Source organism: Oncorhynchus tshawytscha, linkage group LG31 (assembly GCF_018296145.1).
Source record: "Oncorhynchus tshawytscha isolate Ot180627B linkage group LG31, Otsh_v2.0, whole genome shotgun sequence".
Classification (NCBI taxonomy): domain Eukaryota; kingdom Metazoa; phylum Chordata; class Actinopteri; order Salmoniformes; family Salmonidae; genus Oncorhynchus; species Oncorhynchus tshawytscha.
The window spans coordinates 21,589,460-21,617,321 of record NC_056459.1 but is presented as its reverse complement, the minus strand read 5'-3'; the positions used below and the strand labels follow the sequence as shown (position 1 = coordinate 21,617,321).

At 42.5% G+C, this 27,862-nt stretch overlaps 1 protein-coding gene across 4 annotated transcripts; it reads right to left on the bottom strand.

The window, feature by feature from the left end:
* Nucleotides 1–6,689: 6,689 nt before the first annotated feature.
* Nucleotides 6,690–27,018, bottom strand: zgc:86598 (STKc_CK2_alpha domain-containing protein). Of its 4 annotated transcripts, none has more exons than XM_024395388.2 (13): nucleotides 26,859–27,018; nucleotides 16,892–17,023; nucleotides 16,272–16,383; nucleotides 14,149–14,250; nucleotides 13,908–13,958; nucleotides 13,758–13,817; nucleotides 9,968–10,051; nucleotides 9,256–9,366; nucleotides 9,063–9,164; nucleotides 8,711–8,811; nucleotides 8,317–8,465; nucleotides 7,603–7,692; nucleotides 6,690–7,417 (listed from the first exon to the last, which is right to left on the bottom strand). In XM_024395388.2, exons 2-13 carry the CDS (start codon nucleotides 16,990–16,992, stop codon nucleotides 7,302–7,304), a joined length of 1,179 nt encoding a protein of 392 aa, XP_024251156.1. In that variant the 5' UTR covers nucleotides 16,993–17,023; nucleotides 26,859–27,018; the 3' UTR covers nucleotides 6,690–7,301. The 4 variants fall into 4 exon arrangements, with proteins under 4 accessions (XP_024251156.1, XP_024251158.1, XP_024251157.1 ...); XM_024395390.2 differs by lacking the exon at nucleotides 26,859–27,018 and adding an exon at nucleotides 26,665–26,806; XM_024395389.2 differs by lacking the exon at nucleotides 26,859–27,018 and adding an exon at nucleotides 17,737–17,772.
* Nucleotides 27,019–27,862: the final 844 nt, after the last annotated feature.

The window sequence follows — 27,862 nt, the reverse complement described above, 5'->3', positions numbered from 1 at the left end:
CCTTACCTAACCCCACACCATAACCCTTACCTAACCCCAACCATAACCCTTACCTAACCCCAACCATAACCCTTACCTAACCCCCACACCATCCTTAACCCTTACCTAACCCCAACCATAACCCTTACCTAACCCCAACCATAACCCTACCTAACCCCTAACCCCAACCATAACGCTTACCTAACCCCAACCATAACCCTTACCTAACCCCAACCATAACCCTTACCTAACCCCAACCCCAACACCATCCTTAACCCTTACCTAACCCTTAGCATTTTAAATTTAAACTTGAATAGAGAGAAATAGTAATGGCGTCTTTTTGTAGCCACTAACTCTGCCGTGGTTCGTTGGACAAAGCCTATGGGGAAATTAATGCCATTTTGTTGGGTTTTTGGATTTGGATTTTGAAGCATTTATGTAATCCAAAATGCGCATAAAGGCTTAATCTATAAAGGTCATGTTAACTGACTGATATTATCTCATAGAACAAAACATAAAATCTCCTAAACCTGTGTTAACCTTGACCTTATTTTAGGCTTTTATCTCAACCTTATTCTTTCCCCATTTTATTTTCCACATAGGCTATGGCTGAACGAACCTAAGGTAGCTCGTTTCCGTTTTTTAGGACTACAACCTGGCGACCTCTATGGGGTGACGTCGGAGTTGGACGTCCATAAGGATACTGGATAGCAAAGACCCTTGTTCCAATGCCCTGATAATGTGTTTACTGTAATATATTTTTGTCATGATGCTTCTTTCTAGCTTTAATATTCAGTGGTCTTGCAGATGAGAACAGGTGGGAAGGTAATAGGAATAAGGTGGGGTGCACTTGGATAATAACCAACAGGTTTATTTGTACTGTACCTACACTATGTAATTGATGTTAGGACAGGTAGGACTATTCACTTACACTGGCTCATGTGGCAAATGGGTGTATGGGACAAAGTAGGGTGACATTGCCCCTAGACGCTGATCTTGGGTCAGTTTAGCATTTTCCCCACTAATGGTTAAGGTTAGGATTGGTTGAGGGTAAGCTGATCCCAGATCTGTACCTAAGGGACACACCACCCCAGAGCGTATGGGACACTGTGAGTGGAGCACACTTGGGTGGCTCTATGGTCATATCCTGTACTGAAACGTGGCCCTCTCTTTCTCTCTCTGCACCATGCTTTTTGTTACATGGAGGCTGTATGCTGAATCTACCCACATGGAGTAAAATGTTGTTGAAGTTTAGGGTCACAGTGGCCTTTCGAGGGCCCTTTGATTTAACCCACCTGCCCCCATCTGCATAGCTGGTTAGGCCTACACAAAATGAATGCACATCATGAATTGTTGTTTTCTAGTTACTAGCCCAGTTTCTCTGATATCAGGTCAACTCTTGTACAGGTGTAGTTAGTTTACACCTCACGAGACAGACACACAGCCTTGTCTCTGTTCTCCGCATTGAAAGTCGCCTTCTTCTGTCAGCCTTTGAAGAAACCACCTTCAGTTGTATAGAAATAATAAAATATTTCAGTCATCCACTGTCCATTCCTGGTGCTGTCTGGTGTGATGAGTAGAGCTGAGTGGGAGTATTGTGTGAGAGACCTGCCAGTAGCAGCCATCCACTGTGTTTTAGTGACTCACTACTTTCATTACTCTCTCTTGAAGCAATGCTACCACCGGCTGGACGCAGTGTGAATTTCAAACTGTTCTTGATGGACTCAATCCAAAATACTATTAATATATTATTCATAAATCAGAGTATGACAAAAGTCTTAATTGTTATGAACGTCATATTTAGTTCTCTGAGCAGTAAAAATACCTGTTTTGCCAAGTAGATTGCAAGATAGAAATGTGATTAGTTAAATGTGTTGGGTAAGATTGGAAAACAGCCACATTGGGATTCGAACTTGCAACCTTGTGTCATAGCCTACGTTTAACACCCTCCCTCCATTCACCTCCCTTTTCCAAAGACAGTACAGTATGCCTTCATTTAGCCTGTAAAAACATTGAAAAAATTGAGGCGCATGCTTCGTAAACTGGTGTGGACTAACAGTGAAATGCTTACTTATGGGCCCTTACCAACACAGACCGAAAGAAACGTAAAATGCGTAATAAGATACACATTGAGTAACGATAAGTTGGCTATATACAAAGGGTACAAGTACAGAGTCTGTGCAAAGGTATGAGGTAATTGATATAGATATGTGTATATATAACTAGGAGTCAAGTGACACGTGGTAAACAGCAGCAGCAGTGTACGTGAAAAAGTTAGCCCAAAAAGGGTCAATGCAGACAGTCAGCATAGCTATTTGTTAACTACTGTACCAGTCAAAAGTTTAGACACCTACTCATTCAAGAGTTTCTCTTTATTTTTGACTATTTTCTATATTGTAGAATAAAAAATATGAAATAACACACATGGAATCATGCAGAAACCCAGAAAAGTCAAAAATCTAAATATATTTATATTTGAGATTCTTCAAAGTAGTCCCCCCTTGTCTTGATGACAGCTTTGTGCATGCTTGGCATTCTCTCAACCAGCTTCATGAGGTAGTAACCTGGAATGCATGTCAATTAACAGGTGTGCCTTGTTAAGTTCATTTGTATAATTTCTTTCCTTCTTAATGTGTTTGAGCCAATCAATTGTGTTGTGACAAGGTAGGGGTGGTATACAGAAGATAGCCCTATTTGAAAAACACCAAGTCCATATTATGGCAAGAACAGCTCAAATAATCAAAGTGAAACGACAGTCCATCGTTACTTTGACATGTAGGTCAGTCAATACGGAAATTTTCAAGAACTTTGAAAGTTACTTAAAGTGCAGTTGCAAAAACCAAGTGCTATGATGAAACTGGCTCTCATGAAGACTGCCACAGGAAAAGAAGACCCAGAGTTACCTCTGCTGCAGAGGATAAGTTAATTAGATACCAGCCTCAGAATTTCAGCCCAAATAAATGCTTCAGAGTTCAAATTAAAGCCACATCTCAACATCAACTGTTCAGAGGAGACTGTGTGAATCAGGCATTCATGGTTGAATTGCTGCAAAGAAACCACTACTAAAGGACACCAATAAAAAGACTTGCTCGGGCCAAGACACAGCAATGCAAATTAGACCAGTAGAAATCTGTCCTTTGGTCTGATGAGTCCAAATGTGAGATTTTTGGTGCCAACCACAGTGTCTTTGTGAGACTTACGAGTACAGTCGTGGCCACAAGTTTTGAGAATGACACAAATGTTAATTTTCAAAGTCTGCTGCCTCAGTTTGTATGATGGCAATTTTGCATATACTCCAGAATGTTATGAAGAGTGATCAGATTAATTGCAAAGTCCCTCCTTTCCATGCAAGTGAACTGAATCCCTCCAAAAACATTTCCACTGCATTTCAGCCCTGCCACAAAAGGACCAGCTGACAACATGTCAGTGATTCTCTCGTTAACACAGGTGTGAGTGTTGACGTGTACAAGGCTGGAGATCACTCTGTCATGCTGACTGAATTTGGATAACAGACTGGAAGCTTCAAAAGGAGGGTGGTGCTTAGAATCATTGTTCTTCCTCTGTCATCCATGATTACCTGCAAGGAAACATTTGCCATCATCATTGCTTTGCACAAAAAGGGCTTCACAGGCAAGGATATTGCTGCCAGTAAGATTGAACCTAAATCAACCATTTATCGGATCATCAACAACTTCAAGGAGAGCGGTTCAATTGTTGTGAAGAAGGAGAAGAGCAACTTCTCCCAACCATACAGGAACAGTTTGGTGACAAACAATGCCTTTTCCAGCATGATGGCAAGGTGCTCCATAAGGCAAAAGTGATAACTAAGTGGCTCGGGGAACAAAATGTCGATATTTTGGGTCCATGACCAGGAAACTCCCCAGACCTTAATTGAGAACTTGTGGTCAATTCTCAAGAAGCGGGTGTACAAACAAAAACCCACAAATTCTGACAAACTCCAAGCATTGATTATGCAAGAATGGGCTGCCATCAGTCAGGATGTGAACAAGAAGTTAATTGACAGCATGCCAGGGCGGATTGCTGAGGTCTTGTCAACACTGCAAATATTTACTCTCTACATCAACTTCATGTAATTGTCAATGAAATGCTTGTAATCATACTTCAGTATTCCATAGTAACATCTGACAAAAAATATCCAGACACTGAGGCAGCAGACTTTTTGAAAATTAATATTTGTGTCAATCTCAAAACTTTTGGCCACGACTGTAGGTGAACGGATGATCTCCGCATGTGTGGTTTCCATCGTGACGCATAGAGGAGGTGGTGTGGGGTGCTTTGCTGGTGACACTGATTTATTTTGAATTCAAGGCACACTTGACCAGCATGGCTACCATAGCATTCTGCAGTGATACGCCATCCCATCTGGTTTACGTTTAGTGGGACTATCATTTGTTTTTTTTAACAGCAAGCAGCCAACAAGTCCATAGTATATGTGAGAACTCCTTCAAGAATGTTTGAAAAGCATTCCAGGTGAAGCTGGTTGAGAGAATGCCAAGAGTGTGCAAAGCTGTCAAGGCGAAGGGTGGCTACTTTGAAGAATCTCAAATATATTTTGATTTAAAACTTTCTTGGTTACTACATGATTCCATGTTATTTCATAGTTTGTCTTCACTACTATTGCATGTAGAAGACAGTAAAAGTAAGAAAAACCCTTGAATGAGTGGGTGTGTCAACTTTTGACTGGTTCTGTATTTCGCAGTCTTATGGCTTCGGGGTAGAAGCTGTTCAGGGTCCTGTTGGTTCCAGACTTGCTGCATCGACACTGCTTGCCGTGCAGAAGAAGACATAACAGTCTATGATTTGGGTGGCTGGAGTCTGACAATTTTTAGGGTCTTCCTTTGTGTCACCGCCTCGTATAGAGTTCCTGGTTGGCAGGGAATGCGATTTCTTATAAGCCTCCGGGTTGGTGTCCCGCTCCTTGAAAGCGGCAGCCGTAGCCTATAGCTCAGTGCTGATGTTGCCTGTAATCCATGGCTTCTGGTAGGGATATGTACGTACCGTACTGTGGGGACTATGTCGTTGATGCACTTATTAATGAAGCCAGTGACTAATGTGTTAAGCTCTTCAATGCCATCGCATGAGTCCCAGAACATATTCAAGTCTGTGCTAGCGAAACGGTCCAGTATGTAGCATCCGAGTCATCAGACCACTTCCCTACTGAGTGCGTCACTGTTATTTCCTGTTTGATTGTAAGCAGGAATCAGGATAGAATTATGGTCAGATTCTCCAAAATAGAGGGAGAGCTTTGTATGAGTGTGTGGAGTAAAGGTTCAAGTTTCTTTGCGCCTCTAGTTGCACAGGTGACATCCTGTAAACTGCTCCCACAGAACTTTCACCCAATCAATCAATTCGTCCCCAACTTCCTCTGGCTGTCGTCACTAGTTACCACAGCCAGTCTTCCAGCCTAATTCTACAGTTTATTAAAATTAGATTTTTATCCACACTGGTAAACTTATGCCTAACCCTCTTAAGGTGTTAGAATTTTTACAATGGCCAATTGATTTTGTGGCTATGCTATTTAGTGGAAATTCATTAGTTATTTTGCTCAAAAATGTGGGCAATTTGAACGTGGATAGATGAGACGTTAGCACCAGGTATAAACAGAGCTCTTGAAAGCCCGTTACCTCAGGTCAACCCCCATAAGTCTACTACAGGTCAAAACACTCTCACTTGTCTGTTTAGGGGCTCACACATTTCAGCCCTCCATGTCACCTCCATGGTTCCTGTGCTGTTTTTCCCTTCCTAACCTTCCCCAGGTAGTAGGGAGCCTCTGGTCTAGCATGGGAAGACTACTTTGAATTTAGATTGCCAGGCTGTGTCCCAAATGCCAACTTGATCCCCCCCTATAGGCCCTGGTCAAATTGTAGAACACTATAGGTAATTAGGTCACAGCTACCCGTGGACCCAGCACTGAACCAGGACTCCATGAGATCTAGGTGGGTGCTCTGCTCCAGTAAAGGTTGCCTGTATCAAATTAACCAGAAGACTGACTTTGTAACACGATCCTCCTTGTGACTCACTCACAGCAGGGAAAACCCCGTCAGCAGTACTCAATCTAATAGATAAGCTGTACTGCTGTTGAATGTACCCACTGTTAGGGAGACTGCATTGCATGAGGGCCAGGTCTTTTTCACTTGACATTACCAAATCTACAGGTATCCACCTCTAATGTTCAGTAGGGCACACAAAGCACATTCTTAGTCCTACCTGACAAACACTGAGCTGTGGCCATTGTTTACAGTAAGGGCTTTATCCAACCTGGATCGCTGAAGTGTTCATTTATATTGTTACGGTCATTTCCGATTGAGACGACATATGCAAATCTCAGGAAGGTTGCATAATCACATTAACAGATTTAATAGAGCCCTAACTCACCTGGTTCTGAATCTATTAAACCAAATTGAATCTCAGAATACCCCTTTTAGCTACAGAGTTAGAGATTCCATTCCTAGTCTCATTGATGTATCTACTTACATGGTTGTTTAATTATTCAGTTGTACAAAAAAGTTTTCTGTAAGGTAACAAACTCAGCAAGCAGATTTAGAGAAAAAGTAAGCCTCTAATCAAGCCAACTGGACTTTCTCCATGGTCTCAGCTTCAAACACAAGTGAACAAAACAGGTCAGTGAAGTCTCTTAAACTACTAGGAACTACACACTGTGCACTGGATGTAGTAAAAACAACATGGGCTTATTGAATACATTTTATAAACAGTCATATGTCAGCGTAACTCAAGTACAAAAAGTTAGTTCAATGAGCCTGAAATAGCCACAACCAAATAACAAGCATAATCATTGTGACACTGCCTCGTGATAAAAACATTAGGGATGACACTGAAATAACTAAATCAGTGGTGCTGTTCTATTGAGAGAAATTCAATGATGAAAATATGACCAACAGAAAACGTAATTAACAAAGTGTTACAAGCAGCCCATGAGTCATTTGATGTGAAAAAAAGAACTAGAAAATCAACAGCCTCTGACCCATAGAAAACAAACATGTACTTTAGGGACATATAAAATCATTTTTATTGTCCATTTTGCTTACTTTCTACATAGTTGCATTTCTAGACACCGTCATCATGAAAGAACGCAGCTACGTTTTTTATCCAGACAGACGCAAGTAAATGTTTGTTCTCTTCTCTCTCCCCCGGATCTCAATATATAATTATTGTATGAAAAAAAAAGGGGAACCTAATATCTTTTCCTTTGTCTCTGTTATACTCAACATAAAAATGGTGGTTGGCTGGGTAGGCCAGGCCAGACAGAGGGTCCATCCCAGGCCCCAGGCTGAGGGCACCGTTCACTGCTGGGCCCCGGCAGCGGCTGGGACCTGAGTGGCCAGAGCACTGGGGGAGGAGATCACAGGAGAGCCCGCCACATTAGCCAGGGGCTGCGACGAGGACATGGAGGTGATGCCTGGAGAAGAGAAATTAAAAGATGAAGATGAAAACCATGCAGTAGCAGACAGAAGATGAAAACCGCATCAGAGGAAGTGGCTGGGGACTTCCTCCATTAGCAAATTATCACCCAAGAACTGATTCAGTTTTTGATCAATAACCATCCTCCTTTGCAGACATATCATCAGACCCTGTGTTTGTTACCTGTCATCATACTAGAGGAGCTGACTGGGGTAGAACCAGTCGACAACCCTGATGTAGAGCCCATCCTCGCCTGGTCTTTCACAATGGGGTCTGACAGAGAGACAAACTCAATTACAATCACACAAGCAAACATGGCACATCATTGAATACACAAATGGCGTGCAGAGATGCATGACAGTCCAATAGATTCCGGTGTAGACTGTGGAAAAACTGACACAGAAACTATGGATAACAGGGAGGTAACGTTAAAGCTCACAGAAGTAGGGCTGGTCCATGGTGAGTGGGTGTGAGAGATGGATAATGAGGTGCAGCTCACAGAAGTAGGGCTGGTCCATGGTGAGTGGGTGTGAGAGATGGATAATGAGGTGCAGCTCACAGAAGTAGGGCTGGTCCTGCAGCTCACAGAAGTAGGGCTGGTCCATGGTGAGTGGGTGTGAGAGATGGATAATGAGGTGCAGCTCACAGAAGTAGGGCTGGTCCATGGTGAGTGGGTGGTGTGAGAGATGGATAATGAGGTGCAGCTCACAGAAGTAGGGCTGGTCCATGGTGAGTGGGTGGTGTGAGAGATGGATAATGAGGTGCAGCTCACAGAAGTAGGGCTGGTCCATGGTGAGTGGGTGGTGTGAGAGATGGATAATGAGGTGCAGCTCACAGAAGTAGGGCTGGTCCATGGTGAGTGGGTGTGAGAGAGATGGATAATGAGGTGCAGCTCACAGAAGTAGGGCTGGTCCATGGCCTCCCGGGCTGTGAGGCGGGCGTGGTGGTCGTAGCGCAGCAGCTTGTCCAGGAAGTCCAGAGCCTCGGTGCTCACCAGGTGCTGATTCTCACTGTGCACAAACCTCTCCCACCGTTTACGGGAATGTCTGGGTAACAAAAAGAGACTAAACGATCAGCAACAATACAACATGGACACAGCCTCTCCTCAATCCTCTCCCACCACTTGACAGAGCATAAATGGTCACACGGTAAGTGTTAGTGTGTTGCAGTTGGGTATGTGCTGAATCGCTGATCGACAAATCACCTTCCATCCCACATAACTACTAATGTGATTCTATGCCTCGCTCTAACTGACAGATAGACACAACATCGAGATTTGAGATCAACCTACCTGCCCAGAATGTCGTTGAACCGTGGGTCTAGCTCGATGTTGTATTTATCGATGTAGTCATAAAGGTCTTCTGTGCCCAGGACTTTTGCGATTCGTACAAGCTGCAAAATAAACGAGACTGACATGCATTAAACACTGGGGGGCAGCACCTGCTGTCTGAACATCACTAGATATATAGAGGGGTTAGGATAAAGCAGTACACACATTAACATTGGACATGTGTGTGCATCTCTTTGGGGGTTAAGGCCAGGTTACTATTAAAACAGACACTTTAGTTAAAAGCACTATACAGATACAATTTAATTGATTGATATATAGTTTGGTTGATTTGACACGGTGGCTGAGCTCTCACCTGGTCGTAGTTGTCGTGTCCGTGGAAGAAAGGCTCCTTCCTGAAGATCATACTGGCCAGCATGCAGCCCAAGCTCCACATGTCTAAACTGTAGTCGTACATCTATATAGGGGCACAGTCAACAGGGAACGGCATCAGGGCAAAGTCAACAGCACCGGGATAAATGTTCTAAAAAGCCAGAGAACTGCCTGACCTGGTAGTCGACTAGCAGCTCTGGACCCTTGAAGTATCGGGACGCCACTCGTACGTTGTACTCCTGAGCAGGGTGGTAGAACTCTGCCAAACCCCAGTCTATAAGGCGAAGCTAGAAACAACCAATCAACAGCTACATCACTAGAACCAAACAGCCAGGACTTTATAGTCAGAGAAAGATCAAACCAACACTCAGGACATTTTGTTCGAAACTTAACAGATATGCATGTGGGTGGAATACATGAATGGTTAATTGTGTATACAGTATCAGATGTCTACACTTTCAAGTCGCAATGGAGGACAAAACCTTAAATAAAAATGATATATTACAAAAATAAACCAAAGACTATCTCTGAAATGTGTCTTACCTCAGGAGGCAACATGAAATATCCTACCAACTGAATGAACAGGTAAAAAAAAAAAAGGTGTATTGTCACACACCGGATGGGTGCAGTGATGGGTTGTTTTACAGGGTCAGGGAAAGTAGTACAGCACCTCTGGAGCAAATTAGGGTTAAGTGCCTTGATCAAAAAATTGGCTAAATGCCTTGTATGTCAGAATTGGACCAATCACAGATGAGACCGGGTGCTTTGTGAACCAACTAAACAAGTCGTACACTGTGGGGCAATACTCCACCCATACGTTGGTCTTTGGTGGAGTAAGTTAACCAATCAGGGAAAGAAGGGAGGGAAAAGGGAGAAATAGGCCAGTACCTTTCTGTGTTCGTGGTCAATCATAACGTTGTGTGGCTTGACGTCTCGGTGCATGATGCCCATACTGTGACAGTAGTCCAGGGCCTGTGGGTGGGAACAGAGAGGAGAGATGAGAGCAGAAACAGCTGGGAACTGGCTCAGGTGAACTAGGACACAGAGGCAGAAAGTTGTGCAACGGGAAAAAAATGCCACGGTGTTCAGGTGAATAACAGGTCTCTCATGTATTCCAGACAATTAAGCAGGGACAGTGGCCTTGTCAGTCATCTTTATGGCTGCATTAAGTCCGATTGATGTAAACATAATGGAAAATACTTGGCCAACACCCATCGAGTATCATCGGTGGTGATGGTGTAATGATTCATTTGCTTTCCCACTGTCAGCATATAGCCCTACACCGCACTTAAACGGACTTAATAAGTCCGTTTTAAATACAATAATCATATTGAAAAGCACAGATGACACTATAGGCCACTGATCCTCATAAACCCTTCTTCCGGAGAGCTGCAGGTTTTTGTCCCATGATCTGAGATCACTACTAATCTATAGGCTAACAACCATGGATAGGGATTCCTATCCTTAATTTCAGATCTCTGACAGCTACTTTAGCTGATGTTTCACCAGCATCAGTGAGGCCAGGGGGAGAGCATCAGATATGCGAGAAGGCCAAGTCTGTGGGATAAGAACAGGAGCAGATGCTTTACCGTGCTTGTGGGCTGGGGAGAGCTTTCCGTGATCCAGCTTAGCACACCTTAGCTTGGCAGCACGTATCAACAAGGCTGCTACCACTGAGACAGAGCTGCCATAGAGCAGAAAACCATGGTGAGCCCTGTGACAGACCATTGTACTGTAATCCACCACCAGCCATTTATAGAGAAAAAGATGAAGACAAAAGTACAGTATCTTCCCATTGTCCTCAGAGTCATATATGCTTAATTTTTATTAAAATAAATATAAAACCAGCAGGTTTTCATCCATCCATACAGGCTACATAATAAACTGATGAAGTCTCAGGCATAGTAGTTTTCCTGTAGTTTTCCTGTAGCACCTAGCTTGAGCAGGGGTTGGGCTGCGAGTACAGAAAGGCACAATGTGTCAGGCCTGTCCACTCATAAATCGTCATGCTTTTAACACGTCTCCTACATATGGGTTGCCTCTTCCTCGCCTGCTCAGAGTTTCTGCTTGCCACAGTAAAGAGATTCCCTCAGCAGCGGCGGCGGCTCAGTTAATTTCGTCAAGAACTACAACGAAATACACTTGTCAACTACCTATTTTTCCTGACAAAAACAAATGACTATAACAAGACGCCCTGGGGAAAAAACTATTTACTAAATTACTATTCATTTTAGTTCACGAAAACGCCACAAATCTCCTTTTCAACCGTTTTGTCCAATCATAAAGATGCATGGCTTCTCAGAATATTTAATGCAATCCTCTCAATGGCTGATAACTTCTTTCAGTTGCTCGGGCTGCTTGAGCAAAGCAGGCTCTTCCACAGTTCCAGGGAGGTCATTCAATCACTCGCCTCTTGAACTGCCACAAAGCCAGGGCACTTCAATTGTAACTTCCCTCAATTAGAAACAATGTCTGATAATCTTTGCTTTCGTATAGGCAATTTTTGCTCTGATCACATGAGATTTATTTTGCCACATACACCGTTATTCATCTGTTTTGACACTCTCGAGGTCTGCAAATGAGAGTCGTGGTTCCCTTTATCCAATTGGAAAAACAAAATGCTATTTGCTGAATTTTAAGAGTACAGTAATACTTCAAGCATTGTTGGAAAGCTCAGATTCTACACCTTAATGAAATCACAGTTATTTACCCCCCTCAAACAGTTATGTAAATTGTTTAGCCTGTAGCCAAGGCTTTATAGCCTGTATGGTTATTATGGCTGGCATTGGTTACAATCTGCCACAATATCAATGTTGCCAGTTAAGGTATAAGAGTGGACAGTAGGCCTAGTTGGACACGGCTATCTGATTATGCCAATGATGAACGTTAAGGGCAAATATTCATTATTTAAAATGGGAACAAAATGCACTGTGACTAAAACTAGACAAATTGTCCAGCATTTTAGTCAAACTAAAAACTAATGAAGGATAAAATTGCTCAAATGTGACCAAGACTAAAACAATCTAACACAGCTGCCAAAATTAACACTGTAGCAGCTAGGGTAAATCCCCTCCCCCGTGGGAGAGAGACTGACTAGATGCTCCCCACCCTAGTCCTCCCTAAAGCTCTATAACATGTCCTAAATACAGTACAGGAACCGTGCATCAGAATGTAGGCTAATCTCAGAGGTGAATGCAAGGTACTGGCCTATACCCTACCGATGTCAGGCCATAATGTCATTGATGCAGCCTGACTCAACATAACAGTCCAATACCAGGTGGATAATATGCTTGTGACATTTAATGTAAGTGGCAGGTGTTGTTTACATCCCTGTTAGTGAGCATTTCTCCATTTCTACCAAGATAATCCATCCACCTGACCGGAAGCTGATTAAACGGCATGATCATTACACAGGGCCACCTTGTGCTGGGGACAATATAAGGCCACTAAAATGTGCAGTTGTGTCAGTTTTTCCAAATCTCAAATCCAATATTGGTGGTCAATATTGAGATGTATCGTGAGGCTACCCTGACATATCTGAAATGACATGATCAATTGATTTTAACTGATCGTGAAACACATGCAGTTACTTGCTGTATAACTATAGAAATGTCCTTGTCACTTAGAAATGTCCTTGTTTTTGAAAGAAAAGCACATTTTTTTGTCCATTAAAATAATTAGTGTCTAGTTTGAGAAACAGACGCCTTAAGTCCTCAACTGGCAGCTTCATTAAATAGTACCCACAAAACACCCGTCTCAAAGTCAACAGTGAGGAGGCGACTCCGGGATGCTGGCCTTCTAGGCAGAGTTCCTCTGTCCAGTGTCTGTTCTTTTGCCCATCTAAATCTTCTCTTTTTATTGGCCAGTCTGAGATATGGCTTTTTCATTGCAACTCTGCCTAGAAGGCCAGCATCCCAGAGTCACCTCTTCACTGTTGACATTGAAACTGGTGTTTTACACGTACTATTTAATGAAGCTGCTAGTTGAGGACTTGTGAGGCGTCTGTTTCTCAAATTAGACATTCTAATGTGCGGCTCCTCTTGCTCAGTTGTGCACCGGGGCCTCCCACTCTTTCTATTCTGGTTAGTGACAGTTTGCGCTGTTCTGGCAAGGGAGTAGTACACAGTGTTGTACGAGATCTTCATGTTTCTTGGCAATTTCTCACATGGAATAGCCTTCATTTCTCAGAACAAGGACAGACTGACGAGTGACTGACGAGAGTGAAAGGTCATTTTGAGCCTGTAATTGAACCCACAAATGTTTATGCTCCAGATACTAAACTAGTCTAAAGAAGGCCAGTTATATTGCTTCTTTAATCAGTACAACAGTTTTCAGCTTTGCTAACATAATTGCAAAAGCGTTTTCTAATGATCAATTAGCCTTTTAAAATGGTAAACTTGGATTAGCTAACACAACATGCCACTGGAACACAGGAGTGATGGTTGCTGATAATGGGCCTCTTAATGGAATATCTACATAGGCATACAAAGTCAGCCATTATCAGCTGCATTAGTCATTTACAACATGAACAATGTCTACACTGTATTTCTGATACATTTTATGTTATTTTAAATGGACAAAAAAATGTACTTCTCTTTCAAAAACAAGGACATTCCTAAGTGACCAAACTTTTGAACGGACAGCCATTCGCTGTCTACCCCCCATAATTAGGTCTTACCTTTAAGATCTCGTACATGTAGAACCGTATGTCGTAGTCTGATAGCGTTTGATATAATTGCTACAAGAAAAGAAAAAAACAGTTCACTAGAATGACACACAGTTCAAGCGAAGGCCTCCATTCTGAATGGAAACGAGTGATGCTACTTACCTTGAAGTCTGTGTTGTTAACATGTTCAAAAACCAGGGCTGGAGTCCGGGACTGCAATCATAAAACAAAATGTATTTTTGAAATGTTCATAAACACAGACCAAATATGTTGAGTAAAATCATTACATAGCAGATGCATACCAGAGTCTGCTGGATTTTCAGCGAGAGTGGTGCCCAAAATGTCATATGATATGTACCGGGCAGCATGACGGCATGCATTATTAGTAGGTGGAGAAACTGACCACTGGATCCTTGACGATGTCTAGAAGTGTGATGATGTTGGGGCCACCTCGCAGGTTTTCTAGAATCTTGATTTCTCGCTTGATTTTCTTCTTCTTTACTGGCTGTTAGGCACAAGAGAAGAACATGCAGGAGATTGAAAGGAAAATAAAGTTGGACAGTGCTTCTGTGAAATACCATGCTGTGAGCAGTATCTAGAAAGCCTTACCCAGAACATGTACTTTATTTTTTATTTAATTGGGTAAGTCAGTTAAGAACAAATTCTTATTTACAACGACGGCCTACCCCGGCCAAAACCTAACGATGCTGGGCCCTATGGGACTCCCAATCACGGCCGGCTGTGATACAGCCTGGAATCGAACCAGGGTCTGTAGTGACACCTCTAGCACAGATGCAGTGCAATAGGCTGCTGCGCCACTCGGGAGCCCATTGTACAGTCTATAGGCCAAATTATAAACAAAAGGCTAGCTGCCAGGCCCTTACTGAAGCGCATCCACAGCGTGAGTAACTTTGGGTCTGAGGTGCAGAGCCCGTAGTCTAGTGGTAACATGTCTCGCTCAACTGGAGACCGGGGTTCAATCCCAGTCTCCACCGTTCCAACGGTTATTTCCGCTTGCCTGTCTCCTACTGTTTCCTACGGTCTAAATAACACGAAAAGAAACTCAGCAAAAAAACATCCTCTCACTGTCAACTGCGTTTATTTTCAGCAAATTTAACATGCGTAAATATTTGTATGAACATAACAAGATTCAACAACTGAGACAAACTGAACAAGTTCCACAGACATGTGACAAACAGAAATGGAGTAGTGTTCCTGAACAAAGGGGGGGAGAACAAAAAAAAGTAAGTCAGTATCTGATGTGGCCACTAGCTGCATTAAGTACTGGAGTGCATCTCCTCCTCATGGAGTGCACCAGATTTGACAGTTCTTGCTGTGAGATGTTACAACACTCTTCCAACAAGGCACCTGCAAGTTCCCAGACATTTCTGTGGGGGGCTAGCCCTCACCCTGAGATCCAGATTCTTCGCTGGCCATGGCAGAACACTGACATTCCTGTCTTGCAGGAAATCACACACAGAACGAGCAGTGTAGCTGATGGCATTGTCATGCTGGAGGGTCATGTCAGGATGAGCCTGCAGGAAGGGTACCACATGAAGGAGGAGGATGTCTCCCCTGTAACACACAGCTTTGAGATTGCCTGCAATGATAACAAGCTCAGTCCGATGATGCTGTGACACAGCGCCCCAGACCATGACCCTCCACCTCGATCCCGCTCCAGAGTACAGACCTCGGTGTAACACTCATTCCTTCGACGATAAATGCGAAACCGACCATCACCCCTGGTGAGACACTCGTTAGTGAAGAGCACTTTTTGCCAGTCCTGTCTGGTCCAGCGACGGTGGGTTTGTGCCCATAGGTGAAGTTGTTGAGGCCTATAGGCATACAAGCCCTCAGTCCAGCCTTTCTCAGCCTATTGCAGACAGTCTGAGCACTGATGGAGGGATTGCGCATTCCTGGTGTAACTCGAGCAGTTGTTGTTGCCACCCTGTACCTGTCCCACAGGTGTGATGTTCAGATGTACCGATCCTGTGCCGGTGTTACACATGGTCTGCCACTGTGAGGACAATCAGCTGTATGTCCTGTGTCCCTGTAGTGCTGTCTCATGCGTCTCACAGTACGGGCATTACAGTTTATTGCCCTGGCCACATCTGCAGTCCTCATGCCTCCTTGCTGCATGCCTAAGGCACGTTCATGTAGATGAGCAGGGACCCTTGTCATCTTTCTTGGTGTTTTTCAGAGTCAGTAGAAAGGCCTCTTCAGTGTCCTAAGTTTTCAGAACTGTGACTTTAATTGCCCACCGTCTGTAAGCTGTGTCTTAAGGACCGTTCCACAGGTGTATGTTCATTAATTGTTTACGGTTCATTTAACAAGCATGGGAAACAGTGTTTAAACCCTTTACATTGAAGATCTGTGGAGTTATTTGGATTTTTACAAATGATCTTTGAAAGACACGGTCCTGAAAAAAGGACATTTCTTTTTATTTGTTGTTTATATATATATTTGAAAGAAACACTGGTCTCAGTAACTGTTCAATGGAGTGAAATAGAAGTCCAGAGCCAGTACCTTGAGTATTTTGACTACTACTTTCTCGTTGTTTGTGATGTTGATGGCTTCAAACACTTCGCTGTATTTGCCTCGGCCGAGCTTTCGCACCAGCTGGTAGTCATCTTGATTCCTGAGGGTCAGACAGAGAAAAAAAACAATGAGTAATATTCACAACAATGTTAAGACGGATAAGCCCACGATTCCCCCAACAGAGTTAACACTGATACGGGATGATAAAGCTGGCACATTCCAAGTTCTTAATTAGAGTTGCAACGCACCAGGGCCATGTTGTAGGTGGAATGTGATGAAGAGCCGATGCGAGTCCTTACTCTACACAAGGCATGTTTGTTCTACTTCATATATTTCTATGTGAACGCTCCATTTCCACACAAGTTGTGCTGTGCTCTGCTGAACATGGCCCAGATAGGGGAGCACGCCATAGATAAATCTCATAGGGAGAATCTAAATTGCATACTCCTCACGTCCTTTCTCCTATCCTCTTTCTCAAAACCCATTGCATGAGAAAGCCAGAAGGAAGAGAGGATGCAAGTAGTACGTCAGTATGTCCGACACTGAAATGGGTAAGGGTGTGGTGCTGCCGTGGACAATCACATGGCTTGATGGCTAGCTCAGCTCACCCCCACTCCACAACGTGTGACTCGTAGTCCCAGTACTCCCGGGGTCGCTGTGTGTTCACGTCGGGGTAAACCCGGGATCGACTGGTGACCGGGCCAGACATGTTCAGGTGGGTGTAAAGGCTGCCTCAGGACCTGTGGGTCAAGGCAGAGAAGAAGACCATAGAAATGCATTAAACAGAGAGAGAAACACACACACGGATGGACCGGAGCTGTGAAGACGCTGCGCTCCCATGATGCATTTCACTGGCTAAAGGCATTTTTAATTTTACCTTTATTTAACTAGGCAAGTCAGTTAAGAACAAATGATTGTTTTCAATGACGGCCTAGGAACTGCCTTGTTCAGGGGCAGAATGACAGATCTTTACCTTGTCAGCTCGGGGATTCGATCTTGCAACCTTTCGGTTACTAGTCCAGTACCTTGAGTATTTTGACTACTACTTTCTTGTTGTTTGTGATGTTGATGGCATCAGACACGTGGCTGTATTTTGAATCCTATGGCCTAATTTGAGTCCAGACACCTTTATCAACTATAGGTTGAGCTATAGTGTGGAGCCATATGAAAAGGGTGTTTTTGTCATCACGGCCCATTGTAGAATCTTAGCCTATCCATTCCAAAGGGTCATCATGTGGGCGTTGATTTTTTTTAAATTTAGCAGGATAACTTCATTAATTTGGTAAAAATTGGATTTCAGCTACTGAATCAATGAACAGGGAAAAACATGGCCTCTAGCTAAATGTAAAAAGGCTAAATAAAAGACAACACTACAAGTTTGGTTAATTCAAGACGTTTTTCCACCAACTTTAGCATTTCATCTCAGTTCACTGGTCACGATGGCAACACCCACCCGTAGCACGTGCTCCAGCAGGTGTATCTCAATGATCATTCCTAAAGCCAACACCTCATTTGGCCGCCTTTCGTTCCAGTTCTCTTCTGCCTGTGACTGGAACGAATTGCAAAAAAAAAAAAAAAAAAAAAAAATCACTGAAGTTGGAGAATTTTATCTCCCTCACCAACTTCAAACATCTGCTATCTGAGCAGCTAACCGATCTCTGCAGCTGTACATAGTCTATCGGTAAATAGCCCACCCAATTTTACCTACCTCATCCCCATACTGTTTATATTGATTTACTTTTCTGCTCTTTTGCACACCAATATCTCTACCTGTACATGACCATCTGATCATTTATCACTCCAGTGTTAATCTGCAAAATTTGAATTATTTGCCTACCTCCTCATGCCTTTTGCACACAATGTATATAGACTCTTTTTTTCTACTGTGTTATTGACTTGTTAATTGTTTTCTCCATGTGTAACTCTGTGTTGTCTGTTCACACTGCTATGCTTCATCTTGGCCAGGTCGCAGTTGCAAATGAGAACTTGTTCTCAACTAGCCTACCTGGTTAAATAAAGGTGAAATAAAAAAAATTATTAAAAAATGTCACAATTTTCTTTATATATGAAAGGTATTGCCAGCGACAAAGCCTCTACTTTTATTTCCGGCTACCAACCTATGCGGTAAAGTTCACGTGGTGCATTGGCAGCACTACTTAAGCCCTTGATGGTTGCTAAGCAGCACCCGGTACTACTATCCTCCTGGCAGTTCTGAACTTTGCGAGCCATGTCACTTCACCCATCTCTTCACATAGCCCACCACATGCACGATTTCCTTAACCACAACTGGACAAATGCATAACAAATTACTGTGGGAATAAATAATAACCAAATTACTAAAATATTGGAATAAAGTAGACCAGTGCAATGAAGGCATCAACTTGTTGCTTACTGATCCAATTGTTATAGAACATTTAAAAACACTAGCCTACCCACGTGTGGTCAACTATTTCAGCACCGTTTCGCTCTGCTTTGAGAGAAGTGTGGGGTCTTTATAAAAATCAATAAAAGGTCCAATTTTCCTTCTCACTGAATCAACATATTGGTTAGTTTACAACTAGGCTCGGGAAATGTTAGTTAAATTGACCTGAATGGGTTCACCAGAGTGGCGAAGTGGTCTAAGTAGCTGTGCCCCTAGAGAACATAGTTCGAGTCCAGGCTCTGTCACAGCCTGCCGCGACCGGGAGACCCATGGGGCGGCGCACAATTGGCCCAGTGTCGTCCAGGTTACGCGAGGGTTTGGCCGGCAGGGATGTTCTTGTACCATCGCGCACTTGCGACTCCTGTGGCGGGCCGAGCGTAACGCACGCTGACTCAGTCGCCAGGAGTACGGTGTTTCCTCCAACACATTGGTGCAGCTGGCTTCCGGGTTAAGCGGGAGTTGTGTCAAGAAACAGTGCGGCTTGGCTGGGTTGTTTCGGGGGACGCACAGCTCTCGACCTTCGCCTCTCCCGAGTACTACGGGAGTTGCAGTGATGGGACAGGTCTGTAACTACCAATTGGATACCATGAAATTGGGGAGAAAAGGGGTTAAAAAAATCATTTTTAATTTGATGCGAGTGCTGTTCATGATGATCTTCTCTAGTTGGCTCATTTATTAGGACTGACATTTTGTCAGCATGTTTTGTAATTTAACAAGGGTATTATTTTACTCTTCACTCGTAGTCGCTCAGCAGCCTAGGCCTATTCACAACCAAAAAGCCTGTGACTCGTCTTAATGTGATTTTGTTGTTTCACTGAATCTCCATCTGTATATTTGGTTAATTCTCTGGCTAGGCAGATAATCTAGTCATTTCCTCATCTACCACTGATCAGAAACATTCAGCACGCAATAATGGAGCCAAATAAAGTGGAGCCCATTATTTTGCATATAGGCAACTCCAAAAGTATGGAACCAGATACGTACGTTCAACCTTTTTGGCAGGTATCATTAGGACCATGAGAAAAGCCATGCGGGAATCAAGAAACGTTAAACTAGCCGTGTAAACGTACCAACCGCGTTACGACTATGAATGAACAGTTACACCTTCAATTCCTACTTAACGGTTAGATCTGTTTTATACAAACTTGTTAGTAACGTGGCATCTGCAAAGGACATGAACCGAAGTCAGCTTGTCAATCAAGCAACTCTGGCCCAGATGTTAGAGTTGCTTTGCAGCTTCCGAGTTAATCTCCAAAATAAAAAAGTCAGGTGTTTTTTTTTAGAACTGCATTCAATAAGGACATTATACCAGTAGATGAAGTAGTATAGGCTTGGGCCTTCTGCAAATTACTTGTGTGAGAATGATAAAGACACAAACGAGCCTCATTTAGAATAACCGCCTGGGCTGCAAAATAGAAAGTAATTATGATTTAGGTTAGGCAAATTCCACTATCTAAATATGCCATGCTGTTGTGTTATTTAAATGGCCATTTAATTTCATAATTGATTTTTATAGCCGCATGGGGCTACTGTGGTGAGTAATGAATCACACTTTTTCCAGTATTTGGGAGCACAGACCATTGGTCTTATATTAGGCATTTTGACTGTTGTATTAGTGAATTCCATTCCGTATGTAGGCTTGTTATAGCCATTTGCGTTGCACAACCCCATCCCACAGAGGCTATAGCCATATAAATAAATGAGAAAACAAAATATTGATCTTCTTGGCTATAACCTGTCCTGATTGAAATAGCCAAGGGGTCCCAAATGGTCAAGACTATCTATAGCCTATTCTTATGGCCAGATCTGTTTTCCCTATTAGCCACTGCATGTGCTTCAACAACTTTGTTGATAATGTATTTAGAGGCGTGTGAGCTAGGGTTTCTTTTTAAACACAAATAGAGTACTACCACTATTCCACAAAACAGTACCCAAAATTTACCTAAATTGCAATGCCTACAAGTTGAAATACATGTTTTTTGTAAGTTATCTAAATTCTCAAGTTCTTTAGCCTAATTTGGAATACACACATGGATTTCAATAAACATATGGATAAGAGTTCTATTCTCTTTGATTTAGTTCCTATTGCAACTCAAACAAATGACAATGGATGACATAATGACTGAACTGAATGAAGGATTAATTCAAATATGTTGCACGCATCATGCATGCCCTCCACTTAATTTGGCTAGTAGGCAAATAGACCTACAGTTGGGTATAATGACAATTGTTTCATTCCTCCAGAAGGGCATCTTCTGAGGCCGAGGTGTGCTTTTCCCAAGGCGCTGCATGGAGATCACAAGCTCTTCAACTAGGCAGCAGTGTCGCGATGGAAAGAATATCCTATACGGAGACTACCTAAGACCACTGCAACAGAGATATTGTAAAGAGTGGGAATAAGCTTATAACAGACTTAACCTCTACATTGTTCATTTCACAGTACATATGTTCATGACCCAATTCATATAAATCATGTCAAATTCATATGAACCCTTCCTACAGAATATGCATTGGCAAGAATGAGAGATGAAATAAATAATCTAAATATTGAGTTGCAAAGACTCCAGTGGTCATACATATTTCATAGATTCACCAAACATCTACTATTCTGTTTAATTATTCCTGGTAGACACTAATGGTTGTGATTGCAGACAGAGCCCAGAGAATGGGATGGTGCAATATTGAATTACTCATATTTTGATAAGGTGCATGAATGGCAATGTTCACGTCACCCAGAGATATGTCCATGCTGTAGAGGTACACCTAGCGGACTCAAACTTCACTGTTGTAGGCATAACACAGCTAATGCTATCTAGACTTGGGCTGGCAAACAAATCCATGACATTAGCCACCTTATTGTGAAGTCAACTCAACTGAGTAATTGAGACTTAACTTGAAAACATGCAGGATAACTCATTCCAGTTTCCATATATATAAAATAACTCAGCAAAAAAAGAAACGTCCCTTTTTCAGGACCCTGTCTTTCAAAGATGATTCGTAAAAATCCAAATAACTTCACAGAACCATAAACAATTAATGAACATGCACCTGTGGAACAGTCGTTAAGACACTAACAGCTTACAGACGGTAGGCAATTAAAGTCACAGTTCTGAAAACTTAGGACACTGAAGAGGCCTTTCTACTGACTCTGAAAAACACCAAGAAAGATGCCACGGGTCCCTGCTCATCTGCGTGAACGTGCCTTAGGCATGTAGCAAGGAGGCATGAGGACTGCAGATGTGGCCAGGGCAATAAATTGCAATGTCTGTACTGTGAGACACCTAAGACAGCACTACAGGGAGACAGGACAGACAGCTGATCATCCTCGCAGTGGCAGACCACGTGTAACACGTGCAACACGTGCACAGGATCGGTACATCCGAACATCACACCTGCAGGACAGGATGGAAACAACAACTGCACGAGTTACACCAGGAACGCACAATCCCTCCATCAGTGCTCAGACTGTCTGCTACAGGCTGAGAGGCTGGACTGAGGGCTTGTAGGCCTGTTGTAAGGCAGATCCTCACCAGACATCAACAGCAACAACACCACCTACGGGCACAAACCCACAGTCGCTGGACCAGACCGACTGGCAAAAAGTTATCTTCACTAACGAGTCGCGGTTTTGTCTCACCAGGGGTGATGGTCGGATTCGCATTTATCGTCGAAGGAATATGGGTTACACCGAGGCCTGTACTCTGGAGTGGGATCGATTTGGAGGTGGAGGGTCTGTCATGGTCTGGGGCGGTGTGTCACAGCATCATCGGACTGAGCCTGTTATCATTGCAGGCAATCTCAAAGCTGTGTGTTACAGGGGAGACATCCTCCTCCCTCATGTGGTACCCTTCCTGCAGGCTCATCCTGACATGACCCTCCAACATGACAATGCCACCAGCCATACTGCTCGTTCTCTGCGTGATTTCCTGCAAGACAGGAATGTCAGTGTTCTGCCATGGCCAGCAAAGAGCCCGGATCTCAATCCCATTGAGTGCGTCTGGGACCTGTTGGATCGGAGGGTGAGGGCTAGGGCCATTCCCCTCAGAAATGTCCAGGAACTTGCATGTGCCTTGGTGGAAGAGTGGGGTAACATCTCACAGCAAGATCTGGTGCAGTCCATGAGGAGGAGATGCACTGCAGTACTTAATGCAGCTGGTGGCCACACCAGTTACTGACTGTTACTTTTGACCCCCACCCCCCTTTGTTCAGGGACACATTATTCCATTTATGTTAGTCACATGTCTGTGGAACTTGTTCACTTTATGTCTCAGTTGTTGAATCTTATGTTCATACAAATATTTACACATGTTAAGTTTGCTGAAAATAAACGCAGTTGACAGTGAGAGGACATTTATTTTTTTGCTGACACACACACACAGTGTTACACGTGTTCGGGGTAGTACTCCTCACAGGCCATTTGGTGTATGTTTATTTTGTTGGGGAGCTGAAACTGCCAAAACTCTGAAAGGTACTATTGTATGTTAGAATTTCAACAAGCCTAAATATTTTGTCTGTAATCGTAACATGGTGTTTGTATGTTCACAGATTAAATTTCACAGTCATGTTTCACGCAAGGATTTTCTTACGATCCTAACGATAAGTACGTTCAACCTTTAGGCAGGTATCTGGCCCCATACAAAAGCATGCATAGGTTGTGAAATATGAACACATGCTTTAGAAAATAATATCAATCTATATTTTCAATGTATCATGAAGTTACTCAATGTAAGACCCTACGCCTGCTCCCTAACAAAGCAGAGTGCTGGTAAGAAAAATATGAAACCTGGATCAATAAAGTATGGGTTTCCCTTATTTTTGTTTTTATGACAATGGCTCCACACATTGCCATGACGCAAGTTGTGTGGGAAAAACGTCCTTTATATTTGATTCTGTTATATTTCATATTATTCTTAGCCTACTATAAAAATATGTATTGACTATGATAAGGGTAGCCTAAGTGTGTCTTGTCTGTTTAATGAACAAAATAACTACTGAGTTCCTGTGCATGGCACAGACCAGTAACATAATTAAACTCAAAATATGCCATTCTATTATTTTGAAAATAGATTAGTTGTTTCTTAGGACCTGCCCATAACCATTTAATAATGATTTGTGATGAGATATGTGTATATATACATACAGTGGACTTCCACCCACATGGACCCACGTCTACTCTCACTCCTAGTTGCCAGCATGTGCACAGAAGATAAAAGGCTTATCTAAGCAATGTGGTACAAACGGGACTGTATGAATTGAGCACTAAATTGTTTATTTTTCAGATAACATACGGTAAAGTCTGTCTGTAAAAGGTATATGGTAACTGTGTGCCAATGCAATTTTAAAAACAGCATGGGAGGGGAGTATCACTGCCTAACTTCCCAAAAACACGAGACAGCCCTCCTGTCCTGTGTGAAAAATGAATTCTGTGCAGCAGACCTAATGGTATAATACCTGCAGCACACTATAAGAACTGTAGGATTGGGAATTGTCAGGGACCTCACAATACAATATTATCAGGACACTTAGGTGCCGCTACCATATGCATTGTGATTCAGTATCGCGATTCAATTTTCCAAAGCATACTGCTCACTATAGGCCTGTCAGCTGCAGAGAAATACAATTTTCCTGATCAGTCATGCAAATAAAAGTTCTGAAAACAAGTTCATTCATTATTTACAAAGGAGTTGACATAGGTACAGCAGACTAGTGCAACCCAGAAATAAATATATATATATAATCTCTTCAAATAATATTGCAATATTCAACTTCACAGATTCCCCCACAACTAAAGAACAGACCCTTCTGTCCTTTCGTTCAGTGAATGTTGTTGACCCTTATTTCACCCTGTAGGCCTATACAAGCTAAAGATGAAGCATCACAAACATAATTGATTAACACGACGATAACAAAAGTCAGTAGTAGTATGCTACAGAAATAATTTAAGGAAACATAGGTTAGGCTAGATCTTTAAAAACAATATATTATTCAGAATTGTTCCATTGTCATTTAACCTGTCGTTACTGCAACAAAGGGAAACACTCAAATCTCACAAACCCATATTGCCTCACAACATGACAATGGCACATAGTATCACAATGGCTTCACATACCAAAACTTGAAACTAGACACATTCCACTCAAACCAAAACACCAAAGCGCATAATAAAAATGTAACAGACACTTGTGCATTGTAAGAGGTGAACAGAAAGAACAGCTATTGTGTTTTGCAGCATAACTTTTTGGTTAGAATACCGTTCCAGAGACTCCAAGGACCCCTTTTCCAACACACTACCTTAAAGTGAGCTGTTTTGTTAAACAGTACCATAGCTAAACTAACTTCAGATCACATGCTTCTCTCAAAGTTATAGCCAGTCACAAGGCCTGTGCCAGCACTTAAGGCAGATCTTTGTTCCCCTCAGATAAAAAAGTGGAAAATATGAAGATAGGGAGTCAAATCTAAAATACCAGAGACATTCTACATAAAAAAAATTGTAAAAAACAACTATGCAAAGGGATCTTGATCTCAGTATTTGGGAAGGTACCATATGAGACCTAGACTAGATCAAACATAGACTACATTAGATTTTCGTTGAAAGACTGTCTCAATTAATATCAAATTATTGCATAGGCCTAGATAAGATCGCAGCTGGCTTTTAACAATAACAAGGGCAGAGGGGCATTAGCCTAATGATCATGGGAGACATGATCCCTGAGAGTGCAATATAGGCTAGGTGTACCTGATAAATATAGATGCCCAGGTAACATGGATTCACCTTGAATGGTAGGTGGAGGAGCAACCATTGCAAACCAATATGTGATACATGGCCCAAAAACGTGATGGGGTCTGGGACACAGACATTTTAAAAATGTGGCTACATGAGTCATACCAACATATTACCTACTATTTTGTGAACTCTGGTTCCACTCCCTTAATTTCCCTATCAGAAGTTACTGTCTGTATAGTGCTGGACCTAATTGAACACAGAAAGGAAACAACGGCAAAAGATAGCTAGCTACCTTGTTAGAATTCCCCTGTAATTAGCTGACTAAACTCCATCAGAAACTTCTTTCGCCATGGATTTGTGTTTAGTCAGCTACCCTGTAATAGGCTACACATAGCCAGAGCTTGAGTCAGGCTTGTAATCATTCAAGGAATTGATGAGCTGTTAATCATGTGATTTAATTGCTTCTAGATAGAAACAAGTTGTATTATTTGAATTGAATATTAGTCAGACGAGATACATTGCACAAATTAGCTAGGTAGCTGGCTAGCTATATATTTTGTTGGAAGACAAGTTGTCCTCTTTAGCTTCACACTCAACATCAGAATGTCAGCTGTCAAAATGTAAACCCAACTATCTAGACGAGTTGGTCAAACACCTGTACAAGATACAACACACATTAAAAAAGGAAATTCAATAGGCCCCTAAAGATAGCTTTCCAACTAATCTTGGCTAGAATTTTAGCTAACGTTAGCTAGCTAGCTGTTGATATATTCATCTAACCGGACAGCTAACGTTAAATATCTAGCTAACTAACAGTTAACTGGATATTCACTTACGCTTTGCTAGTTCCAGTAGTATCTATAGTTTTACATTTAAAAAATCTGTAAAAAGGTACAAACCCATTTAAAGCTATCACTAGCCCCATCAACATTGGTAGTTATACTTGTTACGAAAAGCAAATTTCATTGATTATCACACGGTCATCAGGCCACAAGCATGGTGTTTTCCTAGCTAGATAATCGAGGAGGCTAGCTAAAACCGGTGGTTCAGAATGGTAAAAAAAAAATGTCCACATTGAGATTTTATTCATGTTAAAGCTAGTGTGTGTATTAGCTACTTCAATATTCTTACGTGAGTACAGTGTCTTATTTCTATCTCGGTGCCTTGGTTTACGCCTTGCCACACAACCATAAGAGATAGTTAGCTATAGTAGCTTGCTAACATTAGCCGCTCACCAGCAAGCCGTGTCCGGGGAAAAACTCCCAGTAGTTAGCAAGCTATGGTACCGCATTCATTCCACGAGATGATAACATGCGCGCGACAGAACAAGTGTTGAAGGCTACACTACTATCTAAACATTCAGGTTTTTCCTACGCAAAAAGGGTCAATTAAACCGGGGTAAACTAGATTAAAATATACAGTATATTACCTCTCAGAGCTTCGGATTGAAAATATGGCGACACCGAACTCCGGCAACCAGTTTGCGATAAAGGAAGGCAGTTCCTCAAGACTTCCACTCCTCGGGGTGGCGCTTGTCTGTATTTCATTTGATGGGCACTATTCCGGGTTTCCCAAACACGATCCTGGGGCCCCCCATGGCTGAACGTTTTTGGCCCTAGCACTGCACAGGTGATTCAAATAATTCAAAGCTTGAAAATGAGTTACTTGAATCAGCTGTGTAGTTCTAGGGCAAAACAACTAAACGTGCACGCGGGGGGTGCCCCAGAACCGAGTTTGGGAAACCCTGATAGACAAGTAGGCTAGTAATATCCAAGCATGTCAGAATAGAGCCAGGGACAACGCAACATCACAACAAGCCCCACACTGTAATTTTTGGCAGTGAACAAAATGTTACCACAAGACTGTGTTAGCTTGCCAAGCAAAGTATTCACTCATAAAGCTAATGCAAGTCTTCAGATATCAGGCAAGTACACATCATCCAATCATTGTTCACTGAACATCACTCTCTTTCTTGGTCAAATAGCCCTTACACAGCCTGGAGGTGTGTTGGGTCATTGCCCTGTTGAAAAACAAATGATAGTCTCACTAAGCGCAAACCAGATGGGATGGAGTATCGCTGCAGAATGCTGGTTAAATGTGCCTTGAATTCTAAATAAATCACAGACAGTGTCATCAGCAAAGCATTCCCACACCTCCTCCTCCATGCTTCACGGTGGTAACCACACATGCGGAGATCATCCATTCGCCTACTCTGCATCTCATAAAGACACAACGGTTGTAACCAAAAATGTACAATTTGGACCATCAAGACCGAAAGACAGATTTCCACCGGTCTAATGTCCATTGCTCGTGTTTCTTGGCCCAAGCAAGTCTCTTCATCTTATTGGTGTCCTTCAGTAGTGGTTTCTTTGCAGCAATTCACACAGTCTCCTCTGAACAGTTAATGTTGAGATGTGCCTGTTACTTGAACTC

What these genes read in the sequence shown, in the direction of transcription:
- zgc:86598 (XM_024395388.2), bottom strand. Translation starts at nt 16,992, where the DNA reads ATGTCTGGCCCGGTCACCAGTCGATCCCGGGTTTACCCCGACGTGAAC. An exon ending in GACACGACAACTACGACCAG is followed by an intron (nt 8,812 to 9,062) that starts GTGAGAGCTCAG and finishes TTTATTTTGCAG; the next exon opens with CTTGTACGAATCGCAAAAGT. An exon ending in TTCAACGACATTCTGGGCAG is followed by an intron (nt 8,466 to 8,710) that starts GTAGGTTGATCT and finishes TTTGTTACCCAG; the next exon opens with ACATTCCCGTAAACGGTGGG.